A 22,071-nucleotide genomic window follows, 5' to 3' on the forward strand; every position below is an offset into this window, starting at 1 on the left:
CCTGTTCCTTGCAGATTTGAACTGGGAATAAGTGAAGGGAAGGTTTGGGCTGGAGAGAAGTTTGGTCCCTTCTCCATTTCTGGTTCCCTCTAACCCCATGCAAGGGCGTTTATCCTTCCAGTATTTTCATCTGCTGTGAAGCGTGTTGTCATTTGGTGCAGAGTGTCTGCAGCAGTGTTCAGATTCTAGCCCAGAGTTGTTGACTGAAGTACATTTGAGCGCAGCAAGAACTTGATGCACCAGAAATGAATTACTGTAGCATTTGCGGAGAGGTGCTCAATGCCTAAGCCTTCTGTACACAAGGGCATATGATGGTATTGCAAAACTCATCACCGGATAAGTAAGGGCACAGTCCAGTCAATTGGAAAAATATTTTTTGATCACATCCACCGACTTTTCCTATTTCAAATACTTCTTCAAGAATAATTTCTTTCTGGTGGGAGAAACCACTTATGATTTCAGGCAGCGGTAGAGAGATTAACAATATCTGTGTCTCATAGGCTTTAGAATGACCAAATTGTGCTTTTGCTCATCTTGGATTTCACAGTACAGTTGTCTGATCTTCTTACCATGATCTTTATCTTCCTTTCCTTTTTCTGCTAGTTGTCTTTCAATTTGTTTGATTATTCCAGGACACCTTTTTAAATACCTACATAACATTCAATTTCTCAAGGCCTTTATTTGATTCAAGCCCTCATGTGCAATACTAAGTCCAGTTACAACAGCCTTGAAGGGGAAGAGCAGTGAGCTGTGCAGTCTTTTGTCCCTCTGAATGTGTTCTCCTTTACAAAGGAAGATGGAGTATCTTTGCAATTTAGTGGCTGTGGCTCACCAGTTAATAATTTGAACAAGGACAATCCAGGGAATGACTTTACAGGGAAGGAGCGTGGCCAAACATGAAGCTATTCCTCACTTTGGAGAGATATTATACATACTGCCTGTATAATTTAATGGTCTCTGCTCACCACAGAGAAAATCTCAATGTTTAAGGTAGTTCTAGTAGCTTTTGTCCATCAGACTATGTGATCTAAGTAGTTATTCAGTTGGTAGAGTTTGAGGCAAGAGACATTATGGACTTGCAGGGAGAAACTCTGCTCACTTAGGGATGATCTCATCTGTTAGCTTTACTCTGCACATACGTTTAATAACTGCAGGGGATCCTTGTCTCAGAAGTACTTTATGTATAAAGTGATGTCTTGAAAATGTCTTTATTCCAACCACAGTGCCCTAATTTTTTTCTTGAAATAACTAGAATAGGGACAGCATAAAAAAAGATTTATGAATCTTAGAGAATCTAGAATATAAAGATGTATTTCAGGATGGAATTTTTCTACCAAAGAGAGAATATGTCCAAAGTCTGTTTGCACAGTTTTAAAGTCTCAATAGAGTCCTCAATGGATAAACTGTTCTCCCTATATCTTGTGCTGATGAGACAGACTATGGGAATAGCAGGTTGTCTTCTTTCTGGTCTATCCATGCTGGAGTCTGTTCATGGGGAAAAGGCCCAGCCTACTTGCAAAGCTAATGCTAGATTTCTTCCTCGCTAATTTCTTTGATAGGCTAGTTGCCTGCTGGTATTTCAGCTTTTGGAACTGAGATAATTTCAAAAACTGTGGTTTCTCCTTGTTACCTTTAATTTAAAATGTGCAAAATGGGATCTATGCTAGCAGGGGTGTACTCCCCAAATTTAAGGCAAGCCAATTCACCTTTTATATATAACATGTGAGTTAGAAAAATACCTCTTAATTTCAACTTATAAGCAAAATGCTTTTTGACTATAAGGAAAAAGCTGTCTCCTTAGTTTAATTATATAAATACCTAGCATATGACTCCTGCCACAAACTTTATTCTTTCTTCTCTTTTCTCCTCACCACAATTTAATGTTCTAGTTAAAGTTGTGAAACACTGCTTGCCACCCCTGCACTTAGTTGCAGGACAAAGCCCACATGAAAAGTTCATAATGATGTTGCATAGTTCATGTCAGTCCTTTCATTTAAGGGATTTCTTTAAAGAGACTGCTGTAGTGCTGAATGTAAGTGTAAGATCCCCTGTAAGTGGGATCTTCTGGGAGATTTGTCTGTGTTAGGTCACAGCCTTATTTCCTCAATGTTGCATGCAAGCATCCTGAATGATTCTGTCATGTTGTGATTTCTGCTGTTTAAACATGAGGTTGAAGTGCTACAAGAAAGCTAAATGCTTTCTCCAGCTCAGCTATTTGTGGTGCTTGTAAACTAACAGGGGATACAGAAAAAAGCTTATGTTCCTCTCACTTTAAGAAGACAACTAAATGTGTCTAGAAAGCCACATTTACATTGCAAAGTAGCATGTAAAATAGCTTTCTAAGGCAGAGAGATAGGCACCCTTAGACTTCACTGCATGTGATCACAGATACTCAGCAGAATGAGTGATATCAGTGGATCCACCCTTATTTTTTTCTTGGCAATCTGGGACCCTGCTTCTTAGACGTCCTTTTGAAAAAGGTTTTGAAGTGGGTTCATTAAACACCAAGCTTCATGGGAGTATCTTACTATGAGAGTCACAGGGCGCGTGTTGATATGGAAGAAACTTGTCTGTGGAATAGCCTTTGCTGTGCTTTTTCTTTGGCTTGATGGCAGTGCTGAAATATTGCTTTGTTCCATGAGCTATTGGGTCATCAGTGAGTTTTTACTGGTAATTGCTGTCTCACTGACTTTTTATTGATCATTTAATTTCTGCCTCCAAACATGTAGGAGCAAATATTTTTCAGCCCTTTTAACCTCCTTAACTTTTCATTTGTGCTCTGCTTCCCTCTCCCCTGTGGCCAGCCCAAAACAAATGGGTGGACAAAAAGATTAATAGAAGCAAGGAGATGCCTTCCTTCTCTCAAGTGCCCTGTGGCTTGGAGACTGTTATTAATAGCTAAAGTAAAAAAGTGTTTCATAACCCTTTTCTTGCTCCTGCTTCCTTGCCAGCCCCCTTTCCTTGGTCCCTGGAGAGAAAGCGTGAGCTCATCACTTTCCAATGCAAATTCAGCTTTTGGTCTTATACTTGGATTCTGTTCTCATCATGGGTGGAATATTTATCTTCTGCCAGCTGGTGGCTTTAAGCAAGCTGCTATTTGCTGGGCTATCCAGAGAGCATGTGAGGAACAGGCCTGGCAAAAGCTGCTCAAGCACTTTATTTTTTCTCTACTCTGAAAATGTTACTGTCTGCTCAATACATATGCACATGTCTTCTGCACCTCAGTCTTTGCTCACACAGTGGTTGAAAAGAAAATGTAGCTACTTTGATGTGGAAACAGAAATTGAAATGTAGGTGTAAGAGTCTGAAATATGCAGAAGTTGCTTTGTGGAATCTGGTCACGTAAAGCCCTCTCACAACAAAGCTGTTCTGTGTCTGGAGATCCATTATCTTTAGGGATGACTTCCTTCTCATGTGTGCATTGTATCTGATTTTTTCTACATCTCTAGAAATCTAGTGGGTCAGTCCTGAAAGGGAGCTGGCAGGTTTTCATCCCAGATGACTTGGAAAGAATGGGAATGGCATGCTGTTGTCTATTACCCCATTTCTATATGGATAGCACAGTGTTGGATCTTTTCAACCGTCCATCCTGCTAAGGTTTTACAGGACTGCCTTACCAGCTGAGCATTGCCTAACAAGTTCCACTAAGCTAGAAGCTCTGAGGGAGCCTTTATATGGAAGTTAAGTGAGATGAACTGTAGAAAAAAATGGAAGGAAAAAAGAGCATCAAGGAACTGCCTCTCACTCTGAAAAAAAAGGTTACTCACTTTCCTAATGAAAATCTTTAAGCTGTACATTCTGTTAATGTATTTGCTGGGTACGTGCCATTTTGTGGACAAAATATTTATTTTATGTCTCATCCTTTCAGTGCCTCTCAACTCAGTGGATAAAGGCAAGCTTTTCCCTCATGTAAAACTGGGGATGCTGCAATCTTCTGAGTATGTTTTCCTGAAGTTCTGTGTTCATTGCATTTTTTGGTGGCTAGTGAAAGTATCTACATGTAAAAAACAAGTTTAAATAAGATCGTAGATTGAAATATCTATTTGCCACTGGCATATTTTGCACTTTTTTTTTTTTGCCATTTTTCACTGGCTGCACTGCAGACTTTCTGCATTTTACCCCACAAGAAGTCTATAGGTGTGTAATGTGCTTGTAAGTACATTTAGAGTTACTTCAGTATGGTTAGGAAATTGTTGTTTCTTTTAATGTAGAAAATTGTTTCTGAAGCAAGGGAACAGAACCACTTGTGAAACTTAACCTAATGCTGCTGGTGGTTTCAGCTGAAAAAAACCTTTGAAATTTAGAAAAATGCTGTAGAGTTTTCAAAGTATGTTTTTCAGACTTCTAAATGAAATAGTTTTAAAATTATTCTTTAAAAGCATCAAAATAAGTCACAGATTAATACAGTTTTGTGGCTATACAGAACTTTTCTGGTGACCTGAAATTTTGGTTGTTTTTTTTTTTTTCCTGATATGTGGTATGGCGAGTTTGAATGTTTGAATTTAAAAGAAGCTATTTGTGCTTTGAACCTAATGTTCACTTTGTGTTATCAGGGAGGGAATGTTACTTCAAACTGGCTCTTGTACCATTAGTTGAATTTCCATTAGCACATATTCTGATTTAGCTTTATTTGTGAAGAATCTAATGGACATCATCTCACAGCACATTGTGTTCTGAACCAAAGCACAGTAACTAGACATGATCAGGTGGTCATTTTCAAAAGTGCACTCCTGATCTGTGTCACGTGTTCCTGTAGGCACGTTCCTTGTCTCTGCCAGTGTGTGACCCTTGGGTCTGTCTGCAAATGGGAAAGGGCACTGGACCAGATCCCTGTCTGCTTTTACTCAGATACCCAGAAGGTCAGTAGAACCTGACTGTTCACCTCTATCCACTTGCAGGGGAGGCAGCTAGGAGCCAGTAATTGAGTCTTACACCCAACAGACAGAAACTCCAGCTCATCAACTGAAAGGAAGCAACAGCCCAATTTCCTGGCAGCTCTCAGCAAGCAGCAATGAGCACCAGGAGCTGTTTCATATTTATCTAGGACAAGTTGCAACAAATCCTACTGGCAGATCAAGCTGAACCTTGGAGCAGGATGATGCCAGAGCCAGTTAGGAAGAAACATCATCTCTTGTTCTCATAGTTTGGCCTATGCTGCAACTGAAAATCTATGTTAAGCTTCATTAATTAGAACATTGGCTTCTTTTTATGCATATAAGTTAATGAATATTCACCAAACATGTTGATTAAGGTGGTGTTTCTTGCATATTCTTCCTAGATATTTAGCCCTTTACTCTGAGGTATTCTATTATTCAAAATATTCATGTGGTACCAATGGAATTTTTGATTAGGTATTAGGGGTGGTCAGATGTTGGAATAGCTTCTCAAGGATGTGCACCTCCATTCTTGGAGGTATTTAAAACTTGATTGGACAAGGCCCTGAGCAGCATGATCTGATTTTAACTTCAAAGTTGTGCCTCTTTTGAGAAGGGCATTGGGCTGGTTGACATCTACAGAGCCCTTTTTACATAAATAATTCTACAGTTAATGCAGAAGAATAATGTTCCTGCATTTTTGGTATTCATGTATTTATAGATCTGGAAAAAAATATGTAACCAGTACTTTCATGGTTAGTGTTACTCCAGAAGTAACAAAATAATTCTGTTAAAAATGTTACAATATTTTCTAAAAAGTAGAATTTTTTCATATAAAAAAGTCATCCTGAGCTCATTAACTAGTCAGCATATCTGATTGCATGATTGCAAGCTGATTGCAATCTCTGATTGCAGTTATGTCATAGCAGCTGGTCAAAGCAGAACATAATTTCTCCTTCTATCCTCCTCCAAGGTTTAATTTGACCAGTTAATTACTGCTGAAACTGCAAGAGTCTTGCCTGTATTAAGGTACCTCCAGATGAGTTTTGATAACTCAGAAGTGATTAAAAGTGAGGGCAGCACATACATCTGCAGCTGATAATTCTGGAATTGCACCTGAATTGCCAGGGCGAGTTTGAAGGATGCAAAAATTCTAATACAGATAAACAATGAACTTTCAAGGTGAGAACAAGAAGACTTTTAAGACAAGAATCAATACATATGCCACATGGAATTGCTTTTTGTAACCAAATCTTGGTCCTAACTTTGATTGTAGCCTCTGGAAACCTTACTGAATTGCTATGCTAAGAAAAACAGCCCACTATGAACTTCCTCTGCTCTACATATTTTCTGAAGATAATGTGAAACAATTAGAGGCTAAATGACCAATCTACATCTCTTTGCTTGCTATGGAGATAGTCAGCCATTGAGGGAACAGTAACCAAACCATGGAATTAAGGCAATCTCTCATACTGATGGCAGTTTCTCATAATGAAGAGCAAATATATGTAGTGAGTGCAGTTTGCAAGCCAGAGGCTAAGATTTGTTTTACTAGGAAATGTTTGTGTAGTAATTCTCAAACAGATTTGTGAAAATTTGAACTAGCACAAAGGGTGAATTTTCTGGAATTGCTTGCCCCAAAACAGTTCATCCAGAGGTATCTGCAACACAGAAGAAGGAAAAGCTGCCTGGAGGTAGTGAAGGCTCAGAAATACCCACACCAGTCTTTTCAGAGAAGCTCATAAAATCAAAAGCTTTGACAGGAGATGTAGTAAAACAAATACTAGTTTTACATCTGGATCCTCCTTAGAAACCAATATGCATACTCTAAGAGATGAATGGGTACCCTCTGGTTCAGATCTCTGCATGTTACAGAGTGCAAGGTGACTTTCAGTCCTAGCTTGTGGAGTCTGAAACAGCTGCACCTTAGTTCATCCAGAGTGAGTGAGCTGCTGGCTTCCTGCATCTGAGTTTCCTGATTGCTATAACACAGGGACTTCTGCAAAGAATCTTAGCGTGGGAGAAATTTATATCTGTATCTGCAAGTCCTCTAGCTACCAAAGGTAACTTTATTCACAGGTATTGGGCTCATCTGTAGTTGAACCTTTAAGGATGGTTCCATAATCTGCAGCCCTGAAAGCTGAGGCAGGGGGGAAGTGTGAAATATTCTGGTCCTCAAAACAGGAGGGGACTACTCAGGTAACCCATGCAAGTAACTCTTGGGCTGGATCTGAAGTGGTATTACTATCACCTATCTGCTCTCACAGGTTGCCAGTTTGATGAAAAACCACGTCAGCAACTACGTTGTTGCCAGCTCTCAGATGGGTTGGTCTGTATTATGAAAAATTCCCAACTATGCCATCCTACTGACACTGTAAATTCATGAAACTTGGCAGCCACCTTTGCAGAAGTCTAACTGACCAGGGCAAATGCCTTTGGGTGCTTCTGAGATCCAAAACTTGGGACAGAACTTACCTTGGTGGCATTTTGAATTTTCATTCTATTTTTTAAATGAAATGTGGTAAAAATTATTGCTTGGAGCAGTTTGAAAGAGTTGAAATATATTTAAGGGAGTGGTGGGGGCAAAATGGTAATGAAGAAATACTGGTCCAAAAGTTTGGAAAAAGTTGTGTGTTTACCTACCAGACAAATAGAGTCTAGACACCAGCACTATGACCTTAATTGATCACAACCCTCTTCTGTTTAGAGTGGGATAATGGTTCAGTCACTCCCTGCATTGCCAAACAGTTTGAGACCTTTACACTGGGATGGCATTTACAGCTCCAGTAATGCAGTGGTACCTGAGCTTCTCTATCAGCTGGACTAACATCAGGATGCTAGTTGGTAAAGTTCTGAAAATTGAATAGAAAAACCCCAGTGTTTTCTGGTGGTATTTCTGCTGTGGCCTAGGTTAAAAGATTTTCTTGTAATGGAGAGAAGAGAAAGTATTATGGAATGATAAGGTGATAGTATGGAACAATGATCAGCAGATATGGGAAGGAAACGGAGCAGCTAAGTGAGTCAGTAAGAGGAGGTGCAGGTTTGATGCTGTGAATACTTAGCTGCTTAGGATGAAGCTGTCTCTAGTTTCCTTATCTCAAATTTGTTTGTCATCTGATCTTTGCAGGAATGGGGGTTTGCCAGCCACAGTTAACAGCTGCTGAATCCCCTGAGCATCTGTGCTTGTGATGATGGTATAGCAGAGGTTTGCTCTGCATGGTTCAAGTTGCATCCTTCTGCTGGTTGTTTTCTTAGCACTCTGCTGGAAGATGTCGGCTACTTGAATTTAGGTTTTTCAGCAGGCATTTCCCTTTGGTCAGAGAAACATAGGATATATTGCATCTGTCCCTGGAGCAGCTTTGTGGTGGTTTTCGTGTTTCTTGTGGCCAGCTATAACTCTTGCTGTGGTGGCTCATAGCTAAAAAAATCCCCACTCACTGCTTTGCTCTATAAATACCGTTCCCAGATATTGGAGCAAAGCGCAGAGCAAAGCTGCAGTTGCATTTGCTCTAAGTTTGTGCTGAAGGCCGGGGATGCTCCATGCATAGCAGATACCTTATTTGTGGGTGTGGAAGAGAAAGCTTGCTTCGCTTCCTACCCCAAAGACTGCAGTGAACATAGCTAGTAATTTTTCTGATGGTAAGGATTTTGTAAGCATTTTTGTGAGAAGGCTTTCCAGCAGAGCAATAGTTCTGACCCTTGCTGCTTTTGCTCTCTCAGGGGCCTGCAGGACTTGGATCTTTAGGCATCTTGAATATTGTTCTCTTCTGTGTGGAACAAGTAGGGAAACATCAGAAGTATCAAATCATCACTGTCCATAAAATCTCCTTCTCCTAATTTTTATTGCCAGGTCCAGGCAATTGAAAGCCTTTTCCTTAAGTTAAAAAGTTTATTCTCAACTCTAGATAGAAATATGCTGATGTAGTTGCATTGACTCAGCACAGTCACTCTCCTACACTTGTGAGAGTGGGCTTAAATAAGTGGTTCATGTTTAAATGCCAGGCAATCACAAGCATTGTCATTTTGGGCCATGAAAACCTTGAGTTTCTCAGTAAGATACTGTCTGCTTCTGCTGAGTGGTCACTATTGCTCCCTGGTAGAGCTGGCAGGGCTTCAGTGCCCTCTGCAAACTGCCATGCCAAGTGCTGTACCATGCCCTATTTGCCCACTCTGATTGATAGTGGTCCCAAAGCTATCTTTGTACACTTTAATCTCATTAGATCTATGAGGAAGTAAGCATAAGCCCAAAATTATGGATATAGTCAAGTGATGACCTGAATTCAGCCAATAATCTGTTTCTGCTTTAGGCTTTGGTGATAGAAGTGATATTGAACAGCTTGCTGCATTACCAAAAAAAGTCTTTGCAGAATTAGAAATCTGATGGACCTTACCAGAAATTAGCCTTTTTGGTTCCAGAAAAACTGCAGATAGAATAGGATTTTTTCTCCCTTCTTTCTGTAAGCTTTTCTTTTGTATCTTGGCTCTGTGTGTGTACTGTTCTATATAAATCTCTTGTTTGGGCAGGTAGCTGATAACTTAAAGATTAATTTCTGACAAATAAGCATTTATTGTTTTCTTGCTGATGCTTCTAATCTATGAAAGCAATTGAGCAAAAGGGCATAAGAAAACCTATAAGAAAATGAGGTTGTGATTTGGGGATTTTTTTAAAGCTCTTTGCACACTAGCTGTCTTTTTATTTAAATACTATTCTTAGTTTGAAACTTTAATTCTGGGCGTACATTTGGTGCCCAGATGGTGCAGACTCACACAGAAGCCCATCACGCTGTCAGGGCAGGCGGATACATATGTAAATATTTTGCCTTTTCCCCCTATAATATTTGGCTCTGTCTAATCTAATTGCTGTCAAAGGCAGAATGTGAAGAATACTTAAGAGAAGCAAACAATGAGGACCTCAAATGTTTATACTACACTAACTCTGGAAAATGCTGGTAGACTGTGCTGTAATTAATAACTTGTTTTGTGGGTTTTCTTCTTCATGCTGTGAATTCATGGTCTATGATCTAATTTCAGGCCAAGTAGTATCTTACAACCCTTAGTAGAAACCTGTATTTGTAGTGGTTTGAAAGCATTTCACCCTGTGGAACTGTCGATATAAGGCTAATGGGTCTGCCTTTTCAGTTCAGGCTGGCAGTAAGGGTCCTCTATCTGCCTCCTTATGTATAGTGCTCTTTATTATTTATATAATTCATTGTTTCATTTAATTTATTATATTGAGTGCACATCTTAATGTATTTTTAATACATAAAAGCATTTCCATCATTGCTCCTTCTCTGACTAGTGGTAGCTAATAACAAACAGCATGGCCAACCCCATTAAGGATACCTATTTACTTATCAAAGGCCTGAGCTAAAATAATATAATGTTAGTGGGAAAATAACTTCCATGAGCTTTGACAGCTTAGTGAGAAGGTCTAATAAAGCCACTGCTAGTTGAGAATGCTGGCAAAAGCAAGGTAGGAAACCTGACTGGCTTTCATCAATACAAGAACAGTTACACTGTTACAGGTTTCTGATCAGATGTGGAATTTGGCTAGGCTGTAATTCATGGAAAGCATCAGACTACACCAGATGCTTTCTTCTAAGGACACTAACTATGCAGAGAGATGCCAGCAGATCAGATCCTAGAGGGGAAATTATTGTACAGGAAGGAAAGTACTGGTAAAAGGAGATGTAATGATGTGACCAGAAGGCATCAGAAGCAGCACATGGTTCTTCTTTCCATGGAACATGGGTGAAATCCTGAGGGAAATACAGAGAAAAAAATGGCCCACTTCAACCACTGATGTTGCCATCTGAGCCTCGTTGTTCAGGTATGCCAATGAATTCTGTCTCTGAACCTGCTGTGAAAGTGTCTGTCTACCTTCAAGGGACAGTGTAGCCTGTCATGTCCTTCTGCTGTGGGGTAGAAAGGGTCAGGAAATTATCACTATCTAAATGTATATTTTTTCTGTGTTATTTTTTTGTTATATAAGGAAAGATCAAAGGTGTTTACTTTGTGTATTTCCTGAAGTACGGTCATTGAATCATGACCATGACCGCACAAAAAGCTAAGACATGGATTTATAGTTTCTATATGTTAAATGCATGGCAGTCGCTAGCTCATAGTTCAGAGAAGACATGAAAGAAGGGGTAATTTGCCACACAGATATCTCATGGTGAAAGCAGACACTGGCAGCTATTCCAGAGCCAGTCTGGAAGGTTCCTGGAATGTGTGAAAGATAAACTTCCTGTATCATAAATACGGATCTGAGCTTACATGGCGTGGGTCAGAGACAGTGCTGGTTGGCACAGTGAACAGGAATGGTAGGGATTGCTTTGCTCCTAGGCTTTGGTTTTTTGGTTGTCAAACCCATCTGGCCTATAGCTGGCAGGACATGTTACAGTCATTTAACCAGGCTTTTCTGCATTTTGCCTTTCCCAGGAGCAATTGAGCGGTGCTCATACATCAAGTACCACTACTCCTCAGCCACCATCCCCAAGAACCTTACCTACAACATCACCAAGACGATCCGCCAGGATGAGTGGCACGCCTTGCGTAAGTGTCTCTGCCTTTCTTCACCCTTCTCCTCGTGTGCAGGCGGGAGGTGCTCCCTGACAAATGAGAGCAGAGGCTTTGAGTGACGGCCTGCTCAGAGCCCTCATCTCACATACAGTTTGTCTCTGTAGCAGACGGATCGATTTGTTCTTAGGACCTACATCTCTGTTTCTGCTGCCGACTGGAAATTCTGCTGAGGCATGGGAATGTGGCAGTGGGGAAGAGGCATTTGTATGCAGAGATTAATATTGAGTTAAATACAAAAATGAATAACAAAATCAATGCCCTATTTTTTAATTCAGTGAAATGCTCTGTACGTGAGCACATTCTCATGCTGCTGCTGCTGCTGAGTTTCCTGCTTCCAGGAGAATTCATTGCTGGCTTTTATTGTAGACTGTGCCCTGCTGCCAGCAGCTCCTGTGTGAGTGTAGCATCACTCTCCTTTGAAGATCTCAAAAGAGAATCGCTGCACCCTTTAAGGCACAAGGAAGGAGTTCAGCCCTCAGTGATAATTGTAGCCAGTGGTCACCAACTTGTAATACTTGCTGAAGTGACAAGACCTGACAGGAATGGAATTGCCTTGGGATGTATTGGCTGACCTTAAATCTCGTCTCTTTCTCATCTTGGAGAAGGAAAAGTGCTTTCACTGATAAAATGCAAGAGGTAGAATTTCACAAGGAGGGATTTCACTGAGACTTCTCTTGTTACTACATAATCATGGGGACTAATGAATGTCCTGAGAGGCTCTGTTTTGGTGGAAGCAGTTAAATCTCCTTGAAGGTGGCAGGGGTTGAGGCAGTACTGATTCTGCTTGAGAACCTTAAAAGGTGATTGTGAGCTTCTACTCTGTCAGTTTGAGAGCTGTGCCCATGGTGTTCCCATGGCTTTCAGTATGTTTCACTCCTCCCTTGTGTGGCTCTTGCTTTGAGAGGGTCCTTTTAAGTTCTGACAGAGAAAGTGCAATATTATAATTGATTTCCTCTCAAGACCCTCCTCTTAGGGTCTTGCTAAATTCTTATTGTTTTTTTTTTTTTTAATGTCTGTGTGGATAAATACATATTTTTATTGTGACATGACAGAGAAAAGGAATAACTTAAGTTATGCCTCTCAGCAGATTGTAAGAGGCTGGTCTTGCAAAATACTCTGCTATGCTAATTTGTCCCTGAAATCAGAAGATCAGAAAGTTGAGTTTGCTTCAGGTGTTCTCCTACCACCTGTCTTCTCAGTTGGTGCTAATTTTATGTTAATGTAAAATGTAACAATGTTCATCTATGGGAAATAAAAGAAGTGCATCCACCACCCAAGACATCTGTTAGGGCTCATAGGGCAGCAGGAAGGGGCTTTGGTTTATACTTTTTTGTGTATGTGTGGTTTTGCCACTGTTGTAACAAGGACTTTTCTGCAACCATCTACTGGGAATCTCACTGTTCAGAAAATTATTTCCTAAAATTAATCTTTATCTCAGCAATGGCTCACATAAAGGGTTTTAACACTGGCCAATCTGACATTTCCAAGTCAGCCTGGCCATTATTTTGCTCTGAATATTTTTCTGTTTCTTTTAGTGAATATTGAGACAAGCAGCAAAAGAAGGGCCCAGGCCTGGCTATCTTCTTTCTCTTGAGATGGATGATTTCAGCATGAGATAGAGGAAAAAAATTAAAAAGTATTTCCTGAAGAAACATGGGGGGGAAAACGGGATCTTGGAGAACTTCAGAGGAACTGGAAAAGCGAAAGCAGAATATCTCATTACCCTAGTAAAAAAAAAAAAAGCCTCTTCCAGGCTGAAGCCACTGATATCATATGCTGTATTTGTATTTCAGTTGTGGTTATTTTCTTTTTCTAGTGTATGGACAGCCAGCTGTGGTGCCTGGAAAGGAAATCTGTTGTTTTGCATGTTCAGTGGGTTGGGGATCAGAGGAGAGGGGGCTCCCCACCATAGACTGCAAACTACTTTTTTTGGACTGGTGGGCAGGACTGATGCTCCAGCAGTTTCTCTTGAATTGCAGCAGTGGGTGAGGGACAATTAATTTGAGGCTGAGGACCTTATGGCACCATTCAGCACACAGAGCAGATACTCCTCTAGCTGTGCTGTTAGCTGTCCTAGAAGAACCTGAGAAAGCAGCTGGTCATAGAGGGATGGTTAGAGCTGACTTTACCATTTTTGATTTTATCTTCTTTTCATTCTGTTTGACATTTTCAAGATGGAACCTTTGCTTCAAATTGATTGCCTATGGCAGTACAAGCTGGGGAAATAGGACTTGTCTTCTCTGCAATCACTTCCTCTCAGCTTTCTCTGGTTAAACAGGGATAGAGGGGAGGATGATTGTAGTATTGTCAGTTCTTGCCTGTTAGGAGATAAATGTTCATCTAATTAGACAAAGCAAGTCTCTATACGAGCTGAGAGAGGAAAAGAGAAGCAGAGGAAAGCTGTGTCTGACAACTTTGATCATGAGTAACTGTCTTTAAGGAGGATGCTGATGTAGTGATATGGCATTTACCTTGTCACACTTTGGCCATGGCCTTGAGTGCAAAACCTGATCCATAGTTTTTTTTCTGAAAAACGAGACCAGCATCATCGATGCTCTTAGAAATGAAGGTGCATTACTGCAGTAAAAAGCCAGGAAAATGTGAGCAGGTCTATATTTATTCACACATTGTTCCAAGTGTTTTATGCTGTTCCTGTAGGTTCACTTTCATTATGCTGCAGATGTGTTCACAAAACCTCGGAATGTGCTCATGGCAGGGGTTTGAACTGTAGAATATGGTGCAGGTATTCAGAAGGGAGAGAAGTGTTTTCAGGTGATAAAATAAACATTTCAACTTCACGCTTGTGTTTTAAGGAAGCTGACAATAAAAGGGAGGCTATGTTGATGTTAATTCTTTAGTTTTCTTGTCCCAACATCTTCAGGAAACCCTTATCTGGTATATTATAGCAAAGCAGTTGAAAGGCTGTGTTTGTAATGAAAATGGCAGTACCTCCAAGGCAACGAGGGGATGTGCTATATTCAGTTTAGCATCTTCCAGGAGCCAACAGAACTGTTCCTTAAAGCCACTGAGGGATAGGGAACTCAAAGCCCAGGGAGTGTCCAGTCTACTGTGTTACACTTTGGGGAATAACAAACATGTGTTGGGTTGATGCTGTTTTTTTTATTTTTTTACACCACCAGAAGGACTGTAGTAAGGTCATTTTGCTTTCATCCCTGGTTTGCTTTGTGTGGGTGTGTTTGTTTTGTTCTTTTTTTTTAGTAGGCTATAGGCAACCCCTGCTCTATATTCATCTTATGCTGCACTCTGAGAATTAACTGTTTCATGTAAAAGAGCCATCTTCCCTCCAAGGCGGATGAGGAAACTACTGTGGCTTTGAAATGCTGCAAACAAGCAAATTGCTGATGTGTATTCTTGAAGAGTGAAATTTGTTTTTCTCTCAGAGAACAAGTGCAATGACTCCCTCTTCCCTTTCTCTTGCCTTGGTAGCTGAAAATGGGACAACTGCTGCATGGCACTTGGAGCCTTTGGCAGAGCTCCCAGTGGCTTGTGTTAGAGTGCATGAAAGTCTCTACATCAGAAGAGAGATAAAAAAATTCTTCCTTGTCTCCAAAAGCTCTTGTTTTGCTGATTCACAGAGCCTATTATGGGAGGTAAATAGTTGGGTCTAGAAGCCTTTTATTTTTCCTTCCTTCCTATATGTCACAAACCTGATTCTGTACTTTGGATTTAAAGTACAAAGAAGAGGGAATTTGTCTGTTCTTCTCCAGCTTACCATTGCCTCCTCAGCCTGTCTTCCATAGCAGCTGTGTTTTGTGTCCAGGAATCTGAAGAGTGCTGCATCTGGGCAGGAAGTGGCTGGAATTACTATGGAAACTGATTTTTTCCTGCACAGCTTAGAAATTGTGTCACCAGACTGCTTTAGAGTGAACCAGTTCATAAACAGGTAGCTGGTTCTTCTCAAGTGCTTAAAATTTCCTGGGCTTTTTGGAGATACTCCTTGCCTGGCACTGTGGGATCTCCTTTGTCTGTCTACCACCCCCATGTTTCTACTGCAGGACCACAGGACATGGGCTCTGAATTTAAAGTATCAGTGGAGACAGCTGTGTTGTCAAAACAACAATTATAAAGCTTTTTATTGGAGTGATAACATTCATTTGCACTCTGGAACTGCAGCACTCCTGTGTTTGTGGTGGTCTAAAAGCCATTTGCATAAAAAATGAATTCTAAAGTCAAAAGTAATAGCCTGGAACATTCTGAGAAGAGCAAGTATTGGAGGAAATGAGTGATTTCTGCAGGGTGTACAGAGTGGTAATGTTTTAATTCATACGGCATCTATCCTGAAACTGAATGTATTTTATTGGTCTTAATGCTCTGAATTTTGCAGGCTCCTACAAAGCACTCAAATACTTCCTTATAACCAGTAAAACTGAAAAATTATCCAGCAACAATTAACACTCAGGAAAATGTCCGTACTTCAAATTTCTGCTATGTCTAGACTTCTAATTTCTACAGAATTCCCAAGCTTTCTCATTCCATGGAACATGAAGTTGATATTTGCACAGAAGCTCAACTGATAGCTTGACAATGCCTTGGTAACACCAGCAGGCTTATGCACTTGGCCTCATCTGGTATTATAAGCAGCAATAAATATTTAATTGTTGCATTTTTAATAAAGGCTGACCCCAGAAAATTTTTTCTTTTGTTTTTTTTTATGGCTACTAATGAAAACACTGTTTGAAGTAAATAGGCAGCATCCCACTTTTCTTTGTCCTTTCTTTCTCTCCCTCCTGTGTGTCTACAAGGAAATCCTGCTTCATTTTTAAGCTACCTGGGCCCCCAGATGGAAGTACACCCTGAAGTATGGCCCTGTCCTGCTGGTCAGTGCCATTTGGCTGACAGTATGATGTCATTCCTTAGTGCATTGGTTATGACAACAGACAGGGCAGCCATCCCAGAGGTTAGTCAGGCAGCAGGTGCTCACATGCCTGGAGGTCTCCTGTTGCTGGATCTTCATTGCATTTGTTGTTCCCACAGCTAATGACCAGGTGGTAGTGACAGACCTTCTCATTTCCCTCTCTCTCTGCTGTAGGGTTTTATGGATATCCTGCTATTTCAAGCTAAGATATAATTTATTTTTTTTTGGCATGGAAGTCTAAGACCTATTTTGAAATCTGTAAGGGATTTTATTGCATTCTGCTAGGCTTCATCTTGGGATCTGCTAATATGCCTGTGACCTTAATACCTACATTGATGAATAACTTTCCCAATTGCATACTACTTTTTATTTGCTTCTTAGGGGCAGAAGAGCAGGGGATGGAGTAAGGGAGGAGATCAGTAGACCTGACCTCAGTCCTGAGCTGACAGGGGTGCCTGAATAGTGAATATGGATAAGATTTAGGAAGGGAGAAAATGAGGACAAGGAAAGGGGTAAAACAGTGCTGGAGAAGCTGGGAGAGGTAAGAGGAAGGATTACTAAGCATTGCAATTGGGAAAAAGGTTGGAATGGTGGATTGGAACAATTTTGGAGAGAAGGTGCAAAAATCGTCAAGCCCTGTTGTTTGTGTTGAAGTGGGGAACAAAGAGGAAAGTATAAGATCCTCTCCAAAGCCCTGTTCAAAGTGCACAAGTCAGAGGTCTTACTGTACATCTACTGCTAATGCAGCTGTGAAACACTTGCAGAGGGGAGGTCTCATCCTGCTCCCCCAGCCAACAGGTTCTTCCCCAGCTCACATAACGGGGCTCACAGTGAATCAGGATGGTCTTATTCTGCTGATGACCCTCTTGCCACTCTTCTGAATCAGTAAGAATCCCCACACTAGAATTTCTGGGTTTGCAGTTTGTTTTTTGCTTGAAGTTCACTTAAAATCAAATGAACATTTTTAAGTTATTTTTTTTTTAGTTGCAACTACAAGTGTGTAAAGTTAGGAGATGACCCAGTTTGGGCTGCATACTTGGCCTTAATTTATCTCCTCTAAGTACACTCATTATTGAGTCTTTAATAACTGTAATCACATACTCTTCCTTGTTCCATACATTTGGGATATTTTGTTTTCATTCAATGATGCCTCTGGTTTCTTTTTCATTGCTGAATGTATGGCCTTTTGAATTGCATATTACACAACTCCTGATCCTATGACGGAGTTAACCTCTTCATGGACTTGGTCACATTTCTAGTCATTGAATTGAAGAAGGATTTGTAAATATAAATATATTTAGTAACCTCTTGTGGTTGACTATAATTTTCATTTTAGTCCTGACAATCAAAGGTAACTTGTTTAGGTTTTTTGGATGTCTGGTTGGATATAAAGAAGGCTTGAGTTTTACACAATTCCACAGCACAGCTCCCACTGACTTTCAGAGTAACTATAGAGTGCCACACTATGCAATTAAACTTAAAATGGTCACCCAGCTCTCACTGAGTCAGAGTAAATGAGGAAAACACAGCTAGGGACCACCACTAAAGAAGTTTCTTGGACTGACTTGCCATCACTGAGGAGTTTTAGGGTAAGTGAAGGGGAAAGTGTTTGTGTGAGAGGGAGGAGGAAGTGTGGCCAACTGACTCATCTCTGCTTTGATTGCTCTTTGCTGAGGAGTTTCACCTTTCACACTGACCCTTTCAAAGGGTCCCATTCTTGTATTTCCTAGCTTTGGCATGCTTGAGTTGGTAACCTTCATGTTGCTAGGTTTTGGGTTTTTTGGTTTTGTTTTGTCTGTTATATTTGTAAGTGCAGGCACTTAGATTCACTGTGGCTTAGGTAATTGTCTCACACTGTTATACAGGAAAAAAGAAGACATTTTTATCTTCATTGTTGAAGAGAGTCTTAAGATATTTACAGAGCTGTTCTGAGTGCATGAAAATTGAGAGCGAACCCCCTCCAGTTCCACTAGTGATTTTCTGCAAAGAAGTATTAGAGACAAAAATGCCTGTTGCAGTGTGGAGATGTTGACAGGTAAAACATACCATTGTTAATAATTTCCAGTCATTCAGCCAGTCAAAATATAGCTTTATTAATATGCATACAGAGCTCTCTGTTTCCCTTCTCTCCCTCTTGAGAGACACAGAGGGGGAGAGATGGGCGTTCTTCTGTCTCTTGGCTAATCAAGAATGATGCCTTGTGCATTCTTAGGGTGAAAGAAGAGGAAAGAACAAACAGGAGGCTCTAATGGGTCTCATCCATCTGACTTCTATAATTTTTGATTTATATACCAATTTAATGCCTGGTTTATGATGATTTATGTCCCAGTTTGTTTATACCCTGGCCTGATGCCCCACCCCACAATGTTAGTGAGATGAAATCCCGGCAGTTAAATATTTCAAGGTGATTACGTGCCACATACAGAGATACTAATGAGGAGTTAAGTGCTTCCTTACTTCAGTGGAAAAAGATAGACATAAGTGGAACATTTTGGAAATAAGCTTAGTGTGATTTGTTCACAAAGCCATATACCATCCATGGAAACATCATAGCAGCCAGCATGAGAGAAAGGGCAAGAAATCTTGAATCAAGCAACCTGGCTCTGACCTGACAGAAGCTGCAGGCTGAAACATGAAGGTGAGTTTTATATGTCAATAGCTTCTAGGCAGTGGTTGCCATTTTAATTACTGTTTTTCAGTGATGCTGTTTGGATATTGAATTACATAATAAACCTCATCCTTCTGTACAATCAGGACAATCCTGGTTTGAAAAAATAAAAAATGTGTTGATATGTTAAGATGCAGAAACCATAATGCAGCTTTACCTCCTCAGATTTTTAGTGTGAACTGGGTCATTGTCATTTTGGCCATGTTGTCAGAGCTGAATGTAGTTCTGGTCCATGAAGACTGGATGAAGCTGAAGGATTTTTCTAGGGGCCCATCCCAAGACTCCTTAATTGGCTGGGTGAATCACAGTTTAGCTGTTCAATTATTCCCTACCCACCTCCAGGAGCTGATTGCACAGTTGGTGGGGGAATAAGAAATCAGGAATATAAATCAACTGCAGGTATCTCCTGTGGGAATTCAGTCTTGCAAATCTCATCTGGCTGCTCTGGATGTAGGTTATACTTAATGGAGCTTGAGCCTGCATGTCCCTCTGCATCACTGGAATTATGACAGCTAATTTGAATCTGTCTGCCACTGGTGTGTGCAATTGATCAATATCTCTTTCATAAATACAAATTCTCCCTCATCTCTGCCTTCATCAACTTTGTCTTTTCTGGCTTGCCCTTTGCATCCTTGTGTATTTTGTAGGTTTTTTTCCCCCCTCAAACTTGATTCTCACCTAGATATTCTCAGAGAAGAAAATCAATGGAAGAATATCAGTTGCTCACCAAAGAGGGGCTTCTTTGCCATATATAATTAAGTTTATAAATAATTCAGTAGGGTCCCTGTCTTTTCTTTCCTCCCATAAGATTGGGTTTATTAAAATTTTATGGGAGAGGACATGGAGGTGGCTGAATTACTGGCTTAATCTGATACAGTCTTCAGCAATGCATTAGTTCAGTACCAGCTGCTCTTTACTCATCAGGAGGCACACACTAAATCAGTCTTCCTTCTAGAATCCATTCTGCAGCATGTTATAATCATGTATTTGAGTATGATGTAATGCCATTGCTTGTAATTTGCTGTCATGCCTGATGGTGTTGCCAAGGGAAGAAAAGTGTTAAACTGCCAAGGCGGGGCTTTATCTTTTTTCTTCCACAGAGGAATTCAGTAGAGGCATGAAGCCGTATAGAGAAAGATCCTACTCAAAAGGGAGCTATAGGCTCGGGTCTAAGAGTTTGGTTTAGCTTATATTCATATTGAAATAATAGTTCTACTGAAACAAGAACAGATATTCTAAGATGAAAATGGTGTGAAATCAGCATCTGGGTGGTAAATACTGAAGAGTGTGACAGCTACAGCTGGTCTGAAGTTGCACAGATGAATTTGGTCATAACAGAACCCAAATTTGACTAGCCTAGCTCGTTAAAGAGTAAATAACTCCCTGGGTAGGACAATGATAGGTTTGATTTGAACTCAAATAGGGGACCCCAGCCAATCCCATTCAATCCTGAATGCAGACATGGAACTGGCCAGAGAGCTGGGTGGTGTTGAGGCTCAGACCACACAAGTGTTTAAACGTGGCAATTTTGAACCCCCTATAAAAGCAGGTGTCCATCAATAAATGTTGTCTGCTGTCACATGATCTTTGGTGTGTTCAGTTGTGTGTCTGTCTCCAAAGCTGTGACAAATGCAACAAGTGGTGAACCCTGACGTGGTACAACAGCTGCTGCGGGTAGAGTGGGGGGACAGAAGGTGGCATAAAGAGCTTGTCTTGCAGTGCGTATAGCTGCCTGGAAAAGGAGCAGTGTGAAGAACCACTTAAGTCTGGACCCCTTTGTAAATACTCCTGTAAATAAAAGAACACCACCAGAAAACTTGGGAGGATGGATTTCAGTGGAAGAACACCCAGTTATGAAGGTATGGACCCTCCTTTTATGGGAATGGAGAACAGAATATGAAAAGCAGGCTTTCTTAGCCTTGCTGACATGGACTATGAACCAAGAGTTGGACACAACTGAAGAAGTTGTGATATAAAAACTTGGGTGCAGACTGGGTGATTTTCACAGGAAGAATAATAAAGCACTGGAATGGTCTGCCCAGGGAGGTGGTGGAGTCATAATCCCTGGGTGTGTTTGAAAGAAGACTGCATGTATCACTTGGTTCCATGGTCTAGTTGTGGTGTTAGGGCATGGGTTGGACTCAATGATCTTGGAGGCCTCTTCCAACATAGTTATTCTGTTGTTGAATTCATAATCAAAGCAGCCACCACAGACAATGAAGCCACCATAAAAGTTATAAAACCCTGGAGGCTCATTTTGGGCTTGTTGAGGCAGTTAAAAACTAAGTCACGCAGTGAGGATGAGGCATTGAGCACGTGGGAGAAGCGGGTGGACTGCACAACCCCACCAAGTGGCAGCTGCACTGCTGCACTGAACAGGGGCCCCACAGCCGCACTGTGCCCTGCTGTGCTGGCCGAGGCACCTGCAGCTGCACCCAGCTGCATTGGACCATGCTATATCAGATGAGTGGGCCACGGCCGTGCTGCAGCTTTGCACGGTTCCCGGGCCAGCCCCCATTGTCTGCACTGAGCGCACACGTGCAGTTAGCTGTGCCAAACTGTGCCGTGTTCTTTGCCACCGTGGATGCAATTGGACCGCCTCTGCCCCAGGATGATTGGATTGGCTTTGAGACTATGCCTACGGTCCAGCCTCTGCCTGGTGTGCCACTGTGACTTGTGAGCGGACACCGGAGATGTGTCATTGTGGATACCTGGAACTCAAGCCACCCTCATACCTGGAAGTGTCAATGGGATGCAGGACCCCAGAAGCGCAACGCTGTGCGTGCTGCTGCCACCACGGCCAGAGCTGGGACCCACAGAGGTGTCTATTGACAAGGGACTCGAGAGACACTCACAGAGGGAACCTGAGCCATCGCCTTTTTGCCAAACGCTGCCGCTGTGCCGCACCTGTGCCCCACCCCTCAGCATCTGGCAAAAGGTAAAGTGAGCGGCAGTTGCAAGCAGGGCTTTTGGGGAAGCAGACAAAATTGACGTGCCTGTAGCAGGTGGTGGGGAGCCTGGGGACAAGATGGTTGAAGTATACCCACTGCTGAGACGCAGCAGAACTGTGC

The 22,071-nt window shown here is 41.3% G+C and overlaps 1 protein-coding gene across 1 annotated transcript in view; it reads left to right on the forward strand.

The window, feature by feature from the left end:
- The window catches only part of LOC131573058 (transmembrane protein 178B), a 215,153-nt gene that overhangs the window by 44,314 nt on the left and 148,768 nt on the right, over positions 1–22,071 (forward strand). Inside the window, exon 2 of the mRNA XM_058826639.1 lies at positions 11,316–11,429. Coding sequence (XP_058682622.1) covers positions 11,316–11,429 — 114 coding nt within the window. The remainder of the gene's footprint in view (positions 1–11,315; positions 11,430–22,071) is intronic.

The sequence above is a fragment of the Poecile atricapillus genome, chromosome Z, assembly GCF_030490865.1.
Source record: "Poecile atricapillus isolate bPoeAtr1 chromosome Z, bPoeAtr1.hap1, whole genome shotgun sequence".
Taxonomy (NCBI): Eukaryota; Metazoa; Chordata; class Aves; order Passeriformes; family Paridae; genus Poecile; species Poecile atricapillus.